This window comes from Ursus americanus, chromosome 4 (genome assembly GCF_024610735.1).
Source record: "Ursus americanus isolate L20-20 chromosome 4, mUrsAme1.1.p, whole genome shotgun sequence".
NCBI classification, from domain to species: Eukaryota; Metazoa; Chordata; class Mammalia; order Carnivora; family Ursidae; genus Ursus; species Ursus americanus.
The window spans coordinates 20,957,000-20,976,723 of NC_142130.1; the positions used below are offsets into that span (position 1 = coordinate 20,957,000).

The 19,724-nt window shown below is 40.2% G+C and overlaps 1 protein-coding gene across 2 annotated transcripts in view; it reads right to left on the reverse strand.

Moving 5' to 3' along the window:
* The window catches only part of PARL (presenilin associated rhomboid like), a 48,697-nt gene extending 29,611 nt beyond the window's left edge, over positions 1–19,086 (reverse strand). The window contains exons 1-4 of one of the 2 annotated variants that reach the window (XM_045776604.2): positions 18,922–19,086; positions 9,063–9,258; positions 8,223–8,363; positions 5,845–5,893 (exon numbers count right to left, since the gene is read on the reverse strand). In XM_045776604.2, coding sequence (XP_045632560.1) covers positions 5,845–5,893; positions 8,223–8,363; positions 9,063–9,258; positions 18,922–19,046 — 511 coding nt within the window. In that variant the 5' untranslated portion in view covers positions 19,047–19,086. Of the gene's footprint in view, positions 1–5,844; positions 5,894–8,222; positions 8,364–9,062; positions 9,259–13,762; positions 16,236–18,921 lie in introns of those variants that run through there. The other variant, XM_087861455.1, reaches the window with a different exon arrangement.
* Positions 19,087–19,724: the final 638 nt, after the last annotated feature.

The window sequence follows — 19,724 nt, forward strand, 5'->3', positions numbered from 1 at the left end:
AATTCTATAGATGTTTCTTAACAATGTAAACGTACTTAACACTACTGAACTGCAAACTTAAAAATGGCTAACATAATACATTTTATGTTTTTGCCACAATTTTAAAAAGTTAAACAAGAGTACCATATGACCCAACAATTCAACTCGAGGTATATATTAGGAAAAGAAATGAAAACATGTCTACATGAAAATGTAGACAAAAAAGTCCACCACTGTATCGTAATAACCAAAAAATGGAAGTAACTCAAATGTCCATCAACAGATGAGTAAACAAAATGTAATATCCATATAATGGAATATTATTCGACCATAAAAAGAAATGAAGTACTGACACATGCCACAACATAGGTGAACCATGAAAACATGACACTAAATGAATGAAGTGGACACAAAAGGCCTGTAGGTGATTCCATTTAAATGAAATGTCCAGAACTGACCAATCCATAAAGAAAGAAAATAGATAACAGGCTGTTTAGGGCTAAGGGGAGGAGGGGAATGGGGAGTGACTATTAATAGGTATGGAGTTTCTTTTTGGGATAAAGAAAATGTTCTGGGATTGGATGATGATAGTTGCACAACCCTGTGACTACAATAAAAACCACTGAACTGCATACTTTTAAATGGCAAATTTTAAGATCTGTGAATAATATCTTGAGTAAAAGAAATATACACCAATTTAGGAATCACTGCTTGGTTCAGTAATCTCGGTCTATTTTCCTCCTTAGCCCAAGAAAGGCAGTACAACCCCTTTTTCTCTTCTTCTGAAAAAGGACCCACTATCCCCACCTGGAGTCCAGTAGCTAAGAACAAGATCCCCCCTGCTGATGTGGTAGGCCAGCTCACCCCTCCATAGCTTCTCTACCTGGTCAGTCCAGACACTGACCAGTATATACATCCATGACAAGCAAAGAACTGAGCTCAAGTGGTCCCTACCTCAGGTTCCCTGGGAGCCAGGACTATAGGCACAGGGATTATCCTCATACAGGGCTGGCCTCTTACAGTAACTACAATTTCTCTTCTTGGGCAGTATCAACAAAACCAGTTAAAGACTGGTCTCACAGCTTCCTGGAATCAAGAGGAAATTCAGAAAGACCATCCATCTTTAATCCTCCAACTAGGATGCAGACAGTTAGAAACTGATAAGGGTAGATGGAAAGAATGGGGCAAATTCACAGTAGACAAAGACCTTTACAAACTAACCACAGAAGGGGTTATTCCTCTGCACCTTCCCTGCAGATGAGAATATGTAACCTCCCCTGTGAGCGACTTTTAGAAATAAATGACTTAAATAAATGATTTAAACTTAAAGGATGTTTAAATTGGTATACGACTTATTTTAAGACAACCTGACAACATATAAAATTTTAAATTTCCTTTACCCAGCAAGTCTATTTCCAGTGACTCAACCTAAAACTATGCTTGCAAAAGGGTGCAAATCTCTCTATATAAGGATATTCACTGCATATTAGTTATAGAAGACTACAACCAACCCAAATATCCATTAAGAGAAGCCTTGCTACATTGTATTCATTGGCATGAACTACTACAATGCTATCAAAAAGAATATTCTGGGCCCAGGGTGCTGGTAATTTCCATTTCTTGCTCTGGGTGCTAATTACATGGATGTGCTCAGTTTGTGAAAATCGTACATCTGACCTGTGCATATTCTTTGTATATTATACTTCAATAAACAGAATGTAATAGACCTATTTGTACTGATACAATGTCTTCTAAAACATTAAGAGAGTAAAAAATAATAATAATAATCAAGGTGCAAAGAAGTATAAATGCCTACATACAAATGTTTTGGAAGAACACACAAGTGTAACTGAAAAGGCAGTGGTTATTAGAAGTCTATAGTTACAGAGATTTTTCACTTTACATATTCTTTAACACTATTTTAACCTGTTACAGTGCACATTTATTCATTTTACAATGACAGAGACTAACCTAAGTAGACAAAAAGGGCTCCCTTTCATCCCTGAGTGCCAGCCTGCTGTCTTGGGACAAGTCACTACAATTTGGGCTGTCGATAAACACCCAGATACCTTGGGTTGGGAGCAGGCAGGGTAGTTTACCAGAAAGGTAATTTAGTGGTGATCTGCTATAGTAGAAAGTAAAAAGATACATTAAAAAGTATATTATTTAAATTAAGAATGGAGTTTGAAAAAAAAAAAGTGTATTCCCCATCTCTAGTCTTTCTGTGTGAGCTCAGACAAGTTATTTTACCTCTCTGAGCCTCAGTTACCCCATCTGAACAATCAGAATACCACTAACAGGGTTCTTACAATAAGGATAGTAGTATGTATGGAAAGTACCTACCCTAGTACTTGAAGCCTAGTTGGCACTCAAGCATTCGTTTTGTTTTTCTTTACCCAGAAATAACTTGTCTGAAAACTGAGAAGCCAAGAATTTCAGGCAAAACAGTGACAAATTCAAAGGTTAAGATTAGCAAGATCCAGTGAGCGTTGCCTTACCAGAAACTTCAGGAACAGGAAAGTAGACCTTTGTCTAGGAGGTTTAGCTCAAAATCTTTGAATGTATAAGGCAAAAAAAAATTGAAACTAGGGGCATCTGGCTGGCTCAGTTGGTAGAGCATGCAACTCTTGATGCTGGGGTTGTGAGTTCAAGCCCCACATTGAGTGTAGAGACTACTTAAAAATAAAATCTTAAAAAAATAATAAGAAATTAACTTCAGAGGTTGGAGCAGAAGGGGCAAGGCCCTAGGGTGTAGTGGTGACTAACTTTGGAGCTGACAAAAGATATGGACTAGTAGAGAAAATGGGGCAATGTTTTCTTGAGATTTCTCTTCCCACCTCCTCCTCCCAATTCCTCCATTAGATACAGTATTTTAGCAGGTTCCTCTCTTAGCTTTACCTGAATCCCAACATAGTAAAGTCAGCATTCTGCTGAGCTAATAGGAAAACCTGGCAGGTATCTCTCAGGCATACCTGAAAGCTAGAAAGGTAGGGGAAATACTCTCCTTGGGGGTTGCCTAGGGACCTCCAGTACAGGATTAAAACCCTTGCAGATTAAGGCAACAGAACAGGAGACTAGCTGAAGTGTAAAAGGACCAGGCACAATCTAACTTGAAGAATGCTACCGGATGCTCCCACAAATACCCAGTGAACATATAAAGACTTTTTCTCAAAACAATGTGAAGTTTGGGGAGATATTTCTGTGTAATAATTAAGATTAATACCAGAAAAAAAAAATCCCCAAACCAACCAAAGGGGGGGGGGCGGGGGCTAAAAAAGGATCAAGACCAGTTCTCTAGTACCTTTGAAAAACTGATTCCCAGGGACGGCATCTCCTCAGCCTTTAGAAGTCACTTAGATAACCTCGCAATAAGGATTTAGTATGACTGTTCATGTTTCTGTGGTTCAAAGCACTTTACACTCAAGCTGCTAGTTAGATCAAAACGTCTGTCTCTCCCTACTGCTATGTCCTATGTGCCAAATTACTGATTTGACTAAGAGAAAAGCAAATGACTAGGGGAAAGAATTCTGATTATCAGTGGTCTCCAAATACCAACTTCTTTGAATAAATTATTTACTGGCATGAGAAATGTTTAAATTCTGATCCCAGGTTTCTTCAAATATTTAATGGCATAAAATCTTTACCAACTTCAAAAAATACTAGGTATCAACTAATTATGAGATACTTTGAAAATATCAAAGGAAATAAAAACTTTGTTACCCTAAGGAAATAACGTTAAGTTTGGTTACTCTCAGAAAACAAGCAAGCAAACCAAAAGCCCCCTGTTAATCCCAATGAAAACAGATGTGCTATTATAGAGTTATCTTTGAAGGTATCATATTTATTAAGACCTTGCTGACTAATCAATTCTACAGTATGACAATATACCTTTGAAAAAAATCTCAATCCTTTGATTCCAGAGCCCATTCAATACTCATTCACTTAACAGATCTTAAGTGCCTTTAGTGTGTGCAAGACATGTGCTAGTTGCTGTAACAAAATGAAAACTCTCATCGTCTTCAAGGATGCTGCCTGTACAATTACATTAGGCAGGCTGTGTTATAAATGATTAAAAAGTGTGGGCCACCTGGATGGTTCAGTTGGTTAAGTGTCTGACTCTTGATTTCAGCTTAGGTCATGATCTTGAGGTCCTGGAATGGAGCCCCATGTCAGGAGTCCACACTCAGCGGAGAGTCTGCTTAAGGATTCTCTCCCTCTCCCTCTGCTCCTCCCTCCATTTATGCATGCACGCTCTCCCTCTAAAGAAAATACATTTTTTAAGATTTTATTTATTTATTTATTTATTTTAGGGAGACAGAGAGAATGAGACAGCACGAGCAGGGGGAGCGGCAGGCAGAGGGAGAGGCAGGCTCCCTGCTGAGCAAGGGGTCCCACGCATAACTCAATCCCAGGACCCTGGGATCATGACCAGAGCTGAAGGCAGATGCGTAGCACCCAGGTGCCTCTAAAGTAGATAAAATCTTAAAAAATAAAAAATGAATGACTGAAAAGTACAATGAGTCCAGAAAAATTAAAGCACTTCTGTTACTGGCAAGACTCCCTGACCCAGTGAACTCAGGAAACTCCCAGAAGCTTCTGCCTGTCACTTTCATCTTTTAGAAACTAATGAACTGCTGTAACAGGAAAAGAAACATTTGGGGAAGAAGACTGTGCAGATGAATCAGCAAGTGCCTGTTACCTCAGCTTCATTATAATATTAAAATCTTTTACCCTTCTGAATATTCATCCCAAGCCCTGCTAAAAGGAGCCTGCTTTCCCCTGTTCAGGGAGTCATGGCTTTGGAAATTATTCCCCATGGTCTCCTTATTTGTACAAATAAATTGAGCCAACTCCACCTGGTGTAGTCTCTGTCTATAGTTCACCAAGGAACAGACTCACTTTGGTCTGGTAACACTTCCTGCAGGAAGCAATGTCCAAACCATAAGCTTGAAGATCAGTTCAGGTTCCAACAAGGAGACAGAAAAGGTAAACCTTCCAGACAAAGGAAAAAGCCCAAAGGAAGAAAGTTAAGCACCGTTTCTCCTCTTAGGTAGGTAAAGAAAATTAAGAGTACCATTAAGTCTAACCATATTTAAGAAAAAGCAGTATTTTGCTATTATTTCTCTAGATTTTTTCCTATCTGCACAATTGTTAAACTTTCAAATCCATTTCCCCGAATTTCTCAAATAACTAAGTCCATAAAATATTGTACAAGTGTTACCTTGAAGAGCCAGATTTATCTTTCCATAAAAATTACAAAGAACAAAAATTAAATTATCATGGTGACATGCATGGCATGCTTACATTTATTTAATAAACGAAGACTTTAAAAACAGCATGGTGCAGTAAAGAGAAAATTAGCTTTAGAATGAGACAGACCTGGGTTTCAAAACTTAGCTCTACTACTTACTAGCAGTGTGACCTTTGAAAAGTTCCTTCTCTGAAAGCCAGTTTCCTTATTGGTAAAAAGGGAGATAACTACCCGGTAAGCAACCCTGTGAGGTAGGGAGAGAATGTGTATAAAGCATTCTGCATAAAGAAGGTACTTAATCAATGTCCCCTTTAATTTCTTTAATGAGGATAATAATTACTCATAACCTATTTCACAAGCTAGGATTCTCCGACAAAGACAGATTATTTGATCAGTAACATACTAGAGCAAATTCAGAAAACAAGTGACCCACGGCGTCACATACACCTTCATGCCACACTACTTTGTATACTATCACATTAGCCTGAAGGTACAGAGACTGTCCTCTAAACCACTGGTGAGCGGGGTACAAAAGCCATTGACTGTGACATACGGTACCTTTTGGTTTGATTTCTCTTCCCTTGAATGGCTAAAACGTGTAAGCTAACACAAACCTGTCACAGTCCGTTGGCCATCACTTAGGTTATTCCACCACTTGTTAATCTAAAACAGAAGGAAAATTGCCTATCACCATATGGTAAACACGTTCAGACTAGGAAAATGAAAAGCCAGAGAGAAAATGATTTGTGCATAAAAAGAGTCCTCATGTGCAAAAATTACCAATAAACAGACATAACAGATATGTGGCAAAATAGAAATACAGGTGCTTTATAGTTAGTCTATTCTCCACACAGAGTCACTGTTTAGCTCTGTGACCTCAGACAAATTACTTCTAAATTTCAGTTTTCTGAAATATAAAATAGAGACAGTAGATACCTAGTAATAGTTGTGAGGAATATTAATAATAAAGCACCTAGCACACTATCAGATACACACAGGTATCAAGCTTAAGTGATTTATTCACCAAGGTCCAATCTAGTTTTAAAATTCTCACCAAAAATATTTTCTTAAAACTACATTTTAAGGTATAATAATAATTTGAGGTTCAGAAAAAGAGATAACCCTAATCTTTCAGAAACACACTGAAATATGCCTAGGATTTGCCTCACAGTAATCAGTGGCAGCGAGGGAAAGGAAACAAAGTTGGCCTTGTGTCAATAATCGTTGAAGGCGGATGATAGGGGTTCGTTATACTTTTTTCTTTAGTTTTACGTTTGTTTGAAATTTTTTCATGATTAAAGTTTTAAAATAAAAAATATATTCTAACTATGATATTGAACCACACTTTATATACTAACACAGAAAGAAATCCAAGGTTAAAAAAAAAGTTACAGATCAATATGTATACTGATCCATATACAATCATTCCGTTTTTGTATTTATAATTTGTGTCTGAGCTTTCAGACCTTCCTCCCCACATATGTAGCGGTATGGCAGGGGTTCCCAGGGCTTTCATTTCCCACGTTGTATTTATATATTGTTTTAATTTTCTTTAATGGGCACGGATTTTATATTTTATAACCTATCATATAGCTATAAACCAATCCATCTTTGGATAAAGATTATGTCTATTGCTTGTGTCACTTTTCACTATCCTAAAGAACCATTTGAACCATCAAAATTTCATAATATAGGGCACCTGGGTGGCTCAGCTGGTTAAGTGTCCAACTCTTGGTTTCAGCTCAGGTCATGGTCTCACAGTGGTGAGACTGAGCCCCACATCAGGCTCCACGCTCAGGGTGGAATCTGCTTGAGATTCTCTGCCTCTCCCTCTCCATCCGCCCCTCCCCTACTCAAACATGCGCATGTACTCGCACTCATGCTCACACTCTCTCTCATTCAGCTCTCTCTCTAAAATAAGTAAGATCTTCAAAAAAATACTTTATAATATAGACACGCTGGAAACCTGTAGCTTTCTAAGGAATCAAGGATTACGGAACAGGTCAGTGTTACTATCTTCTCAAACATATTTTTCTGAATAAATCACTGTTAGCTATCTTAGCTTTCACCTGCAAATAATTATACCCATTGTCCTGACACAAAGCCTCTGTAAAACAGGTAAGGTTCAGGCTTCTCGCATATGTCTATGGGGAAATGAAGAATAAATACTTCTTTGTACTTCGAAGAACCTTGAATTATCATTAGGAGAAAATTAAGAGGACATCAACCTTCTCTCAAGTGGAGAGGCATGTGTCAACAAAACAACAAAACAAATAAAAACAAACTCAAAACAAACAAAAAACAAAGGTGCTTGAAAACCAAATGAATCTGATCCACATATTAACTTAGGGCTTCAGTGCTCAGTAAGTATTGTCAAGTGAAATAAATGTTTTATCTTAAAGGCAGTATTTGTAAAAAATCAGTTAAGAAATCGAAAGAGGGTCACCAACTTGCATGTGAAATAACGAAAAGCTCTAAAAGCTCTACGTTTGTACCCTTTTCTTGCATCCTCATCCTTTGAGCAGTTACAAATATTCCACAGTGGTATTTATCAGAGGTATGTAAACATCATTCACAGAGAAGCTTTTTAAAATCCACAGAATATCTCTACACCAAAGGCATAGATGCTTTGAAAACTGCCTGTGTTTCTACTACGCACTCTAAAATATTCCAGCAAGGTAATGCAAAACAGCAGCCCTTAAACTTAAGTAGGGCTGAGAGACCCCAACACGTTAATTTTTAGCAACTATCCACAGCTATTTTTGATACGTGTGGGTAGAGCCACAAGCTTCTTCGAACACCATCAAGTACAATATTGCCAGACTTCAAAACACTGATACTGACTGCAATGAAATGACTCTGAAGAAGATTAAGTTCTGTAACTTCGTATCTACTGATGTAAATGTTATCAATCACTAAAAACACTTCACCAACTAACCAGACTTCAACACTTGTGATCAACTAGAACAAAGAAAGCCATGTTTATCCTTACCTCCTTTCTGAAGTCTCCTTCCTTTTGTGGTCTTATGCTATCCAGCCAATCAGCTTTTATACCATCAAAGTAACTCTGGACCCTGGATTTCAGTGATTCATACTGCCAAATAGCAGCTGATCCAAATGCACAGCCTGTAAACTACGTAAAATCAATATGTCACAAAATAAGGTCAAAAGAGAAAGAGAACACATAGTTCCAAGGACAGTATTCCATCTTCATTGCTTCTTACAACACCAAGAGAAGGAACAGGAACATCTGGCATAGTGTAACTTTATTAGGTGAAAAGAATACTTAACCGTTACCCCATTTTATTAACTTTACCGTACCCTCAGGCCTATTTACAGCTAGAAATTTTCAAATAAAATTCAAAAATTTCAAATAAAACTCAAAATATCACATGAAATGCTATCCCAAATAAGAGGCCTGTAAGTTTCTTCTCCAGGGCATACATAAGCGAACCAGATTCTAACAGCAATTATTAGAGGCACCTGAGTGGCTCAGTCAGCTAAGCTTCTGACTCTTGATTCCCACTCAAGTCATGATCTCAGGGTCATGAGATCAAGCCTTGTGACCGGCTCCACGCTGGGCATGGAGGCTGCTTAAGATTCTCTCCCTCTACCCCTCCCCACCTTGCACAAGTGCATATGCGCTTTCTCTAAAAAATAACAATAACAGTAATTATTAAATTCATGTTCTCCTGTCATCATTCATGACCCCAGATACCCAGATCCTTTAAATCCCCCTCCACTTGTCTTTAAGGGAGCCCAAATAAGACAAACAGTATTTCACTGCTACAGCATCAGCAGGTAGGTAACTCCTGGTGACATAAGCACTTACCCCAACAGTAAAAAACAAGGGCTTTACAAGGGTCCTTATAGGATAGGGAGAAGGATAAAAGACTGTTTCTTCTACAGGAGGAATCAAAGCACTTCTCTTGTATGCTTCACCACTCGTTCCTGTGTCTGATCTTCGAGGTTCAACCTTCCTGGGTGCTTTTCTGAATCCACATTTTTGCTGAATAAAAAAGTTAAACCTTTAAGGGGAAAATAAGAGATTAGCAACAGCTGCATCTTGCAAACATCAAGCTCCATGAGCCTCACCCTTTAGCCTACATCATCAACATCTGTTTATTCTCACTCTGTGCCCCAAAGAAGCCAACATGCCTACTCCCAGCTAGGATTCTAAGTCAAAACACTGAACTGCGCCCTTCTGGAAAAGGGGACAGGGACACACAAACTACAGCAACTTTAAAGGGAACTGTTCGGGCTGTTAACTATGTACCAATCAGCAAAATCATTTGTATCCCTCCTCCACACACAGTGTGCAGTCTGGTAAAAAGCTGGAGAACTCCAAGCTGTCAATTTGAATTTGCAGAGAATGGCTTTGTTACTTTGTTTGAAGTTTGGTCAATTTCCAGAACAAACATTTAAAGGTAAGTATCATCCTCAAAGTCACTCCAAATTCAAATAACTGCTTTCTTTTATAGAAGTACTAATCATTCTAAGTTGTTGGATTTTCCCTACTTCTCCCCCTATTTATTTCACTCCATTCTGGGGACACCCACCAAATATTTTGTAAAGGGTTTTATTGCTTCGAACCCTTGAACTGGACCTTAAAACATTTGACACTACTGATCACACTTACCACTCCTACTTAGTTCCTGTAAGATTGCATTCCCTATTCTTCAAATTCACTTTCCTGATGGCTTCTCCCCCTTTCTCCTATCCTTTAGTGACAGATACACTCAAGGGCGCCAATAGTTCCTTTACATGCTCTCCATTCAAACTCAACCCATACAAATTCACGAAATCTTTTTCTTTTGTAAAGCTTTCCCTAAACTGACAAAGTAGAGACCCTTTCCTGTTTGTTCTCATCATACTCTAAACATACCATCCTCCTACACTCAAAGCTCCTTGAAAGCAGAAATCAGACAGGTCTTCCGACACTTTGGCTGAATAAAAGAATAAATGTATTTTCTGTGGCCTGTATGACTCCTAAGTAAATGATTCAAATATATTTCTTTAGGGGAACCTGGGTGGCTCAGCCGTTAAGCGTCTGCCTTCCGCTCAGGTCATGGTCCCAGGGTCCTGGGATCGAGCCCCACATTGGGCTCCCTGCTCGGCGGGAAGCGTGCTTCTCCCTCTCACACTCCCCTTGCTTGTGTTCCCTCTCTCACTCTCTCTCTCAAATAAATAAATAAAATCTTAAAAAATATATATATATATTTCTTTAGTCCTAACCTCAATCTTCTGGTCTTGTATTTCTAACTATATATAGAATATTTCCATTTGGATATGCTCTCAATTACTTTAAAACCAATACATTCAAAAGGAAAGTCCTCCCCTAAGAACAGCTCCATTTTCTGACTTCCTCAGTCTTTCAGAGGGACCACAGTTTCTCAATCACTGAGGTTAAAAATCTAGATGTCATTTTGGTGTCCTCTCCTTTATTCTTACCATCCAATTAAAAACCAACTCTGTCAAATAAAAATATTTTTTTCTTTCCTAGTCCTTCACTTCATGCCTGGATTACAGCAACAGCTCACCTAACTCCAAACATTTTAACATGTTGTATGTTGTTCTTATATCACTTTTCCTCAAACATTTAGTAGTTCCTCAAACGCCTTCTCAGAGGGCCAAAAATCTCTCCCAAATTCCCCTACAACTCAGCTCACCCCTTCTAACCTGGAATACTCTACTTTTTCCTAACATACTTCATCGATTCCAATATTGCCCCACTCCAATTCATCCTCCACATTTTATTAAACACAAATGAAGTATCATTCCCCTGCTTTAAACCCCACAATAATTTTTCATCCTATCAACTCAGCAATGCTACTCCCTTGTTCTGGTACATCCCTTTGTTCACACTCTTGTGCCCCTGAGAATTCAATTCATTTCTCTCCACCTCCAGGAAGCCTTCATTAACGAGGATGGGTGTCTCCTTTGTACTCCTAGAGTCCCAAAGCATCCTGCATAGACTTTTTTACTTATGTCAATTATTGCCTGTACCACAACAGAACAATTACTTTTATATTCACCGTATCTCTATCACCAAGCCCAGCCCCTAATAAAGAAAAGGTCAATAATTATCTGTTAGAAAAAAGAAGGGGGTCCAGAATGATTGTTAGTTCTATTTTGAGTAACTGAAAGGAAAGTGGTACTATTCACCAGGACAAGGGAAATCAGAGGCACCAAAATAGGAAATTGGAAGATAAGACATGAAGAATTCCATCTTGGGCAGTGTTTCAAATGCTTGTGGTCATGGCAGCTCTATTCTAATAGCTAAAACACCAGAACTTCAATTCCGTCAAAAGGGGAAAGGACAAACTGTGGTATCTTCATACAATGGAGTACTACTCAGCAAAAAAAAAAAAAAAAAACCAAACTACTGATCACACATCATGGATGAAGTTCAAAAACACTGCTGAGCAAAACAATGTTTATCTTTAGGTGATGGTTCCACAGGTGTATACATTCATCAGAATCCGCTGCTATACACTTAATAGTTATATAAAATAAAGTATTGTTAGCATTTGTAGGATACCCAAGTGGTGTCTAGTAGGCATCTGGAAAAAACTGAAACTCAGAAAAATGGCATAGCAACTATTATTACTATTACTTGCCTAGTATGCTCTTTCTCCAACACTGAGTCCGCGCACAGTTCAACTTCTCAGAAGTCACATGGTGAGGATGGGTGATGGCGATAAAGTAATTTGCCTTGAAACTTTAATAATCCACAATTTATACTCATAAGTAAGTACTATTCCTTTCAAGGAAATCTATTTTGAAAAGTGATGCACTTATTCAAACAAAGCCAATGTTGCTTTGAATGACTCTGAACTTCCTTCATAGCCCTGTTACCAGTATTATAAATATCCTTTAGCAAATACAGTTAAACAGCTAATCCCAAATCTCTATTTCTTTTTCTCTTGCCTTTTTCTGCAGAGGCTAGATAAGGTAAGTGTCCTCGCTTTTCCAACCTCCTTTATGGCATACGGTGGCCATATTTCAGAGTTCTGACAAAATGAGAGACTTAAGAACTTCTATGTACCTCTCTGAAAGATTTGCTTATCTATAAAAATGGGACATATCAGCAATGTCATATCCCCCACTTATTTTGCCTTCAATAAGGAATGTAATGCCTAGATTTTGGGCAGTCATCCTGAATGCCAAAAGAAGCCCAAGGGATTCAAATACTAACTTGATATTTTTTAGCTACTGAGCAAAGATAGTAGCCACTTACCTCCATCATCCTATGCTAACTCTCCCCCCTTATTTATTTAAACAGTAAATGTACTTACAGCCAAATGCATTACTAACTGATAACACCTTTAAAGTGGCAAATGTTAATCCTTTACAATTGGATTTAATTTTTATGTATTTATTTTTGGAGGGGATTTAATTTTTATTAAACAATTCAAAGTAACATAGAGCTAGGTTAGTAAATAAAGTAACACCACTTTGGGCCAAAAAACAAAGGTATGACATAAAGTAACAGGAATATGTTCCCTTTATTTTTAAGATTTTATTCATTTGTCAGAAAGAGAGAGAGAGAGCACAAGCAGGGGGAGCAGCAGGGAGAGGGAGAAGCAGACTCTCCGCTGACCAGGACCCTAGGATCATGACCTGAGCCGAAGGGAGATGCTTAACCGACTGACCCACCAGGTGTCCTGAATATGTTTTATTTAAAGACTACAATTTGTAACTAAGTGTCGTTTTCTGGCTTTTTTTTCTTTTTTTTTTCTTTTTTTTTTTCTGGCTTTTTTTTTCTTATTAGACCAAGAAATGTGAAGGATGAGACTACTTTATATTGCCCATAGTGTAATAACAGAAGACAAGTACTCAATCGGTTCTAATGAAAGATTACTTCTACAGCTCATCAACTCATTTAAAATTCAGAAGTGCAATGTTTGAAAAGGAACATAAACACACCAGCAGTTTGGGAATCTAAACTTGAAGCAAAGCCAGACCTTTTGCCTAGAATAATATTTACCTTAGAAATAAGTGTGGGGCCAAGGACACAGAATATATTACACAAGTTGGCCCCAGGGTTAAGGTCAGATGCAGAATACCTATATTAAGAATATATACATATAAAATATATATATATATATACATATTGGGAATTACAGTTGGACACACAGAACTTGTTCGATAGAACTAAGTTACAATATATTGGTTCACTGAACAACTATTCCTATTACCTAGCACACATTCATATGCGGCAGAGGCTGGAAAGCTAAGAACTATTTCCCAGGTAGTCTTTCAGTGTTACACTGGTTCAATACCTGAAGACAGAACTGAGTTAAGTAAGAAGGCAAAACATAATGCATCAATTTGCAAGGGAAGATAATGGTGAAGGCAGCATAGTTCTTACTATGGTCAGCAGATCCTGACTTGGCAGAAGCTTCCCCAGTTGTCTCATTTATTATTGCATAACAAACCACCCCAAAACTTAACTGTCCTGAGACCATAATTATTTCTCAAGACTTTGTAAGGTAGGCACCCTCAACTGGGCAGTCCTTCTGGTCTCACCTGGGGTCACTCACACAGCCAGTCATTTGAGTGCTCAACGGGAGCTGGGCAGTCGAAGCTGGCTTCACTCCCACGCCGGGAGCCCGGACTGGTTGTCAGCGGGCCATCTCCTACCGAATGCTCTCTCAGTAATCAACAGGCTAGCAGGGGCTTCTATCATGGCAGTGGGAGTAGCACTCCAGGAAGGAAAAAGGTGAAAGCTGCAAGCCTCTCAAGGCCCAGACTCTGGACCTTGCACATTATTTCCGCCACGTGCTACTGATCAAAGCAAATCCCAGGACCGACCCGGCTTCAGAGAACAGGGGAATCGAAAGCAACTCTGGATGAGAGGAGCTGTGATTACTGTGACCACGTATTTAAGCTACCATGTCAGTTGCAGCAGAGACAGTTGTGACTGTCACAAGCTTGGTCTTAGAACAGTAATTCTCAATGCTGGTTCCTGAAGAGCAGCAGAACATGACACCCCGAAACATGCCACTTTGCCGTAAGGACTGTCTTGGGCTGAGGGCAAGTGAGAAGCAGATATAATTAAAACTCTCTGCCCTGCCCCCATTTGCCTAAAAGCAGGATATAAATTTGTGAAGGTATACCCACTACCCTCTACCAGGAAAAATAGAATTAGGAGACAACTCTAGACTCTTATGTGCTCAGGGAAGGCACCAGAAAAATCTAACTAGCCCTTATATCCATTAGCTCCCTCATATATCACCTCCCCAGTTTGCTGCCCTAGAAAAAAAAGTCCTTTTCCTTTCTCTTGTCATTTCTCTAAAACTTTGTTTTGTTAAAAATCGAAATAAGCCCAAATTCTAACCACCATTTGTGTTATTCTCCAGTGAGTACTGCCACGTGTATGTGCAATGCACATGTTCATAAGCTTGTTTTTCTCTTGCTAATCCATCTTTTCTCAGTCTAATTTAAAGGGCCGCAACCAACAAACCTAAGACTGGTAGAGGGAAAACAGCTTTTCTTTCCCTATACTACACATTAGAAGTGGCTAGTGAGCTCTTAAAAATACTGTACTATGGCTCCACTTCACACCAATTAGTCTCCAGAGGTGGAACGAAGGCATCACTATTTTTTAAAGAGCTACCCAGGTGATTTTCATATTCAGCCAGGGTTGATCTACCACAGATTTAGGGAAAAACTTTAGTATACATACAAAACACCTGGGGATCTTGTTAATATCAGACTCTAAATCAGTAAGTCTGGGGTGGGGAAAATGTGAAATTGTGCATTTCTAAACAAGCTCACAAACTGACAAACTTGGGCCCGCAGGGTGGATTCAGCCTGCCAGCTAAGAATGGTTTTTGAATTTTTAAAGAGTTATTTAAAGTAAAAGAGTATGTGACAGAGACCATACGTGTCCCTGTCATTTTCTATCTGGCCTTTCATAAAATAAGTTTGCCACTTCTATCCCAGATGATGCCCAAACTGCTAGTTCACAAACCACTTTTGAGCAAGAAGCTAGAACCTAATCCTTAACAAAATTTCTACTTAAATTAGAATGGTTATCTACAGGGTAATCCTACCTAACCAGGACTAACAAGAATTCAGATTTGTAACAAATAATTCCAACACAAAAGTTTCATTAGGGCTGACAATAGTGAGAGTTTCTCGCCCTTTTCCCCCTCTCCTAACAGTACACTGTAATTTCCAGCCATTGGTTGCGGGAGGCACACCAAGCTCCTGACTGGCTTTAGTCAACCTACAGACCCACTCCCGCCAACTTCAAGGGATTCAAGGATGGACAAGTATCCCAAATCAGGCCAATCTGGTCCAATGAATTTTAAAATTTTGTTTGTAGTACTGGGAAACTTTTTCTGCTAGACACGAACCTAGAAGTATATAGCCCCAAGAGCTACTGACAGCCATCTTACGACAGGAAGAGAGCGCTGAGAGAGTAAAGTCAACGTTTAGGAAGCAGAGCCAAGCCATGGAGAAAAACGGAATCCTGGTGACAATCTGAAACACCAAATCTTGCCTCATTAGAAGCCACTCCTACTTCTGGACTTTTTAACTGCATAAACGAATAAATTTTCCTAATTGCTTCGGTTGGTTGGAGTTGGGTTTTCTGTTACTACAAAAATGCTCTTAGATGAAGTACTTCATCACACATTATATATGACAAGATACGTTCTGTCCTTATGGGGCTTTTGCTTTAAATTTCTTAAAATGCAAAAACAAGGAAAAGCATGATAAACGTTTAACTGCAAATGTTTGAGAACATATTTATGTTCTTTATAAGAACAAGAGAACATATGAGAACATATTATATGAGAACATATTTAGGTTCTTTAGCTCTGCTCATTCACATCAGTGCAAAAGATGGATAAATGACTCAGGGGCGCCTGGGTGGCTCATCGGTTAAGCGTCTGCCTTCAGCTCAGGTCATGATCCCAGGGTCCTGGGATAGAGCCCCTAGCAGGGCTCCCTGCTGGGCGGACAGTCTGGTTCTCCCTCTGCCCCTCACCCTGCCTCTCTCCCTCCCTCCCTCTCTCAAATAAATACATAAAAATCTTAAAAAAAAAAAAAAAAAAAAGACTTAATAAATCACTTACCTGAAATAAGTCCAGAAAACAAGGAGAAACAACGTGATAAAATGGATGGTGCAAGCAGAGAGTGGAATGGGAGGAGAGGGTCATTAGAGGTATATACCACTCATGAAGACAGGCCTGCCTCTTAGCTCTGCCGCTTTGGTCCTTTCGCCAATAACCCGTCTTTTTGTGAAAGCAGTCTAATGTGCTCAAAGTGAGATCTCATAAATACCTGAGTTACTACCAGCCGTACAATTGTTATAGTTCAGTTCTTTAGCATGATTCCATAACTTTTAAATAGAAAAAGTCATATCTATGTATTAGTTCAATTAATAGTGAATGAAAACATAGTCTTGTGAATTTTTAACAGTGCAACTTAGATATATGTACAAGTCAGCAGTAATGTCTATGTTTCTGAAGATTTTCATGAATAAACTGAGTAGAGATGGCTTAATGTTCAAATGGAGACAACATGTGTGCAAGCATACACACAACAGAGTCACTCCACCTAAAAAGAGAAGTTTTGAGGGAGAGGGAACTTCTACACAAACACTTGCATGACAAAATTTTCTTAAAACCCTTCTGGAGTCAATAGATGGTAAATTAAACAGGGAAAATAGTTGAACCACCAACTACTCTCTTAGTTCCATACAACTGAAATTATGCAGGCTTCTTTTAAGCCTAAACCATTTCTTAGAAGTGCCGCCAGAAATTTGATAATGGTAAAGCTTCTGAAGAGCCTGAGATTTTTTCCTTTTTCTGTAAAGGGACAGACAGTAAATATTTTAGTTTTTATGAAGAACACATATGTCACATATTGTTTTGCTTTACAACCCTTTAAAAATGTAGAAACCATTTTTAGCTGGTGGGCTGCATTGGGCCTGCCATAGTTTACAGAACTCTTGTGTCATTACCTGTACAGCAAATTCTCAGCCACGCTTCAGGCCTATCACATCAGAATCACAAGGATTGGGCCCAGAACTCTGCTTTTTAACCTTTTCTCTAACCTTATTCTTCTGTATACTAATCTTAGAACCACAGGAAATCAAAGCAAACCAAATAAAGTTACATACATACAAAGTAATTCATTCTTCCTATTAACTTTAAGTGCTTATTTCCAGAGGTGAGCAGGCATATACATTCTACTTCAGGCTTACTTACATTCTCTTGTAATGCACATTTTTCTATGCAACCATAAAAATGTCATTTTCAAATTCTGCAAATAAACAGCAAACTTAAAAAAAAAATAGGTGCTAATCGCCAACATCACACCTTCATTTTTTTTTTCAAATGGTCTCCAATTTTTACTGAAGGTTCTTCATTAGTAAGTTATTTTTCGTTTGCTTTCCCTTCCTAACAAATATTTTTATTATTATCACACCTGTTGCTTCCTGAGAGCCATATTCACTTTTCCTCCCCCTCAAACCATGCAATTTTGACTGGGATTTGGAATAAATTATGGGATCTGGGCCGCTGAAATCTATCACTACCTCCACCTGACCTCCTCATTCTCCATCTCCCCAGGAGTTTAAGATTAGTGTCTGAATCTCCAAGTTAAGGTGTTGCGTGAAGTTAAACTACAATGTATGCAAATTTTCACAAACCCCTAATCGAATTCACCTGGAGTGCTTGCAAGACCTACAGGTTCTTCCACTCCCCTCGCCCCACAACTTCTGTGTTGACAGAACTTGGGTGGGGCCTGGGAAATATATTCTACAAACACTCCAGGTGATTCTTAAAATTAAGCAATGGCTCGCCATACGGGAGCCTCAACTATTTGCCACTGGCTAGCCCCTCTGTTGAACACTCTAAACTTGCTACCATCAATCAGATGGGATTTCAGGCATCTGGAACCAACTCAGAAACCGGGAAGGTTGAAACTCTGGATTAAAGAGCAGGAACAAATTTCAAGTCAAATACACATCAAAATCTTGGACAGCTAAGGGATTTCTCTTCTCTTTAGAACTGAATTAACAAAAGCAGCAAATACTGAGAGTATTCTCCTCATACAGCTTCTACTTGGGAATACTTGGGAAAACCAGTACTGTAGTTTTCCTTCCAAATCATCTGTAAACTAAATATTTCATGGTCTCCCTTCTTCAACAGAAAAGCCTCTCCCTACGACTTTGAAGGTGGCAAATGCCCTTTGACTCTGTCTTCCCTTAGTTCTCTAAACGCTAAAGAAGGTAACTTGTAGAACACAGGTTTATACTTGTAGAACACAGAGAATCAGGTCTGCCATTCTATCATCGTGTAACTGCTTCGCTTAAAAAAATAGGTCCAATACCTTCTTCGCGGGATTATGAGGCGTGGCACGTAATGAGCCCTCAGAGACTAGTTCCCCTTCCCCGCACGTCCTTCCCGATGGGAAAGGGGCAGACGGCGCGGGCTCACGGAAAGCTGCGCCGGGGTCGGTCACTGGGCACCCCGGCTCGGGGCACGGTGGCACGGCGAGAAGCGAGGACTGGCGAGGCGAGAGGGGAAAGCGGGACGGAGAGAGGAAGGGACGGGGGAGGGCAGGGGTGAGAGAAGGCAGCCCCACAGGCCCGCACGGCCTGGGCCCCCGAGGATGCTGGCCGGAGCGGAGGGTTCGAGGGGAAAGAAGCCCGGAGCGGTGGTCATTACCTGCGTCCAAGCAGTCGCGGCGGGGCCAGGGCCGCAGTGAGCTCCTCGCAGCTGCGGCCGCCCGCCGGCTGAGCCCAAGCCTGGCCACAGCCCCACCCTCTCTGTGCCCAGCCTCGCCACGCCATCTTCCCAACCTCTGCCCCACCATGGCCCGACCTTACCAACCCCTGCCGCGGAACCACTTCCGGGGCGAAGGGGCGGGGGGGGGAGCCATAGAGCGCCGAGGTGCAGCCTAGAGCGTCCCCACGCCCAGCCGACCCGAAGCTCCACGCTCCCGTGGGCTCCGCGGGCGCCGCGCAATTCCCCCCGCCCGGCTAAGCCTGGACCGGGGACGCACGCGGGAGAGCGCCCAGGCCTCCCCGCGGTTTGCGGATGAGGTCCGGAGGAAAAAGAGAAGGGAAAACTAGCATTTATTGAGTAATGGCACGTATCGGGCACTTTACCCAAGTTATTGCATTTAATCCTCACGAAACTTGAGGCGGATAGTATCACCACTGGCCTACAGAGGCTCAGAGAGGAGTGAGTGGAGGAAACACCATTGCATCATTGTTCCTGTATTCTTTCTCTTTTTTTCTGCATCTCACCATTTCATGTTATTACTTTTTTTTTTTTTTTTTTTTTTTTTGAGAGAGATAAACAGCTGGGGGGGGGGGGGCGGGACCGGCGCGGGAGGGAGAGGGAGAGAGAGAATCCAAGCCAGCGAGCTCCAGGCCCAGGGCCCAGCAGCCCCTTCTCGGGGCTGGGTTTCAGGACCCTGAGATCATGACCTGAACAAAATCAAGAGTGCCATACTTAACGGACTG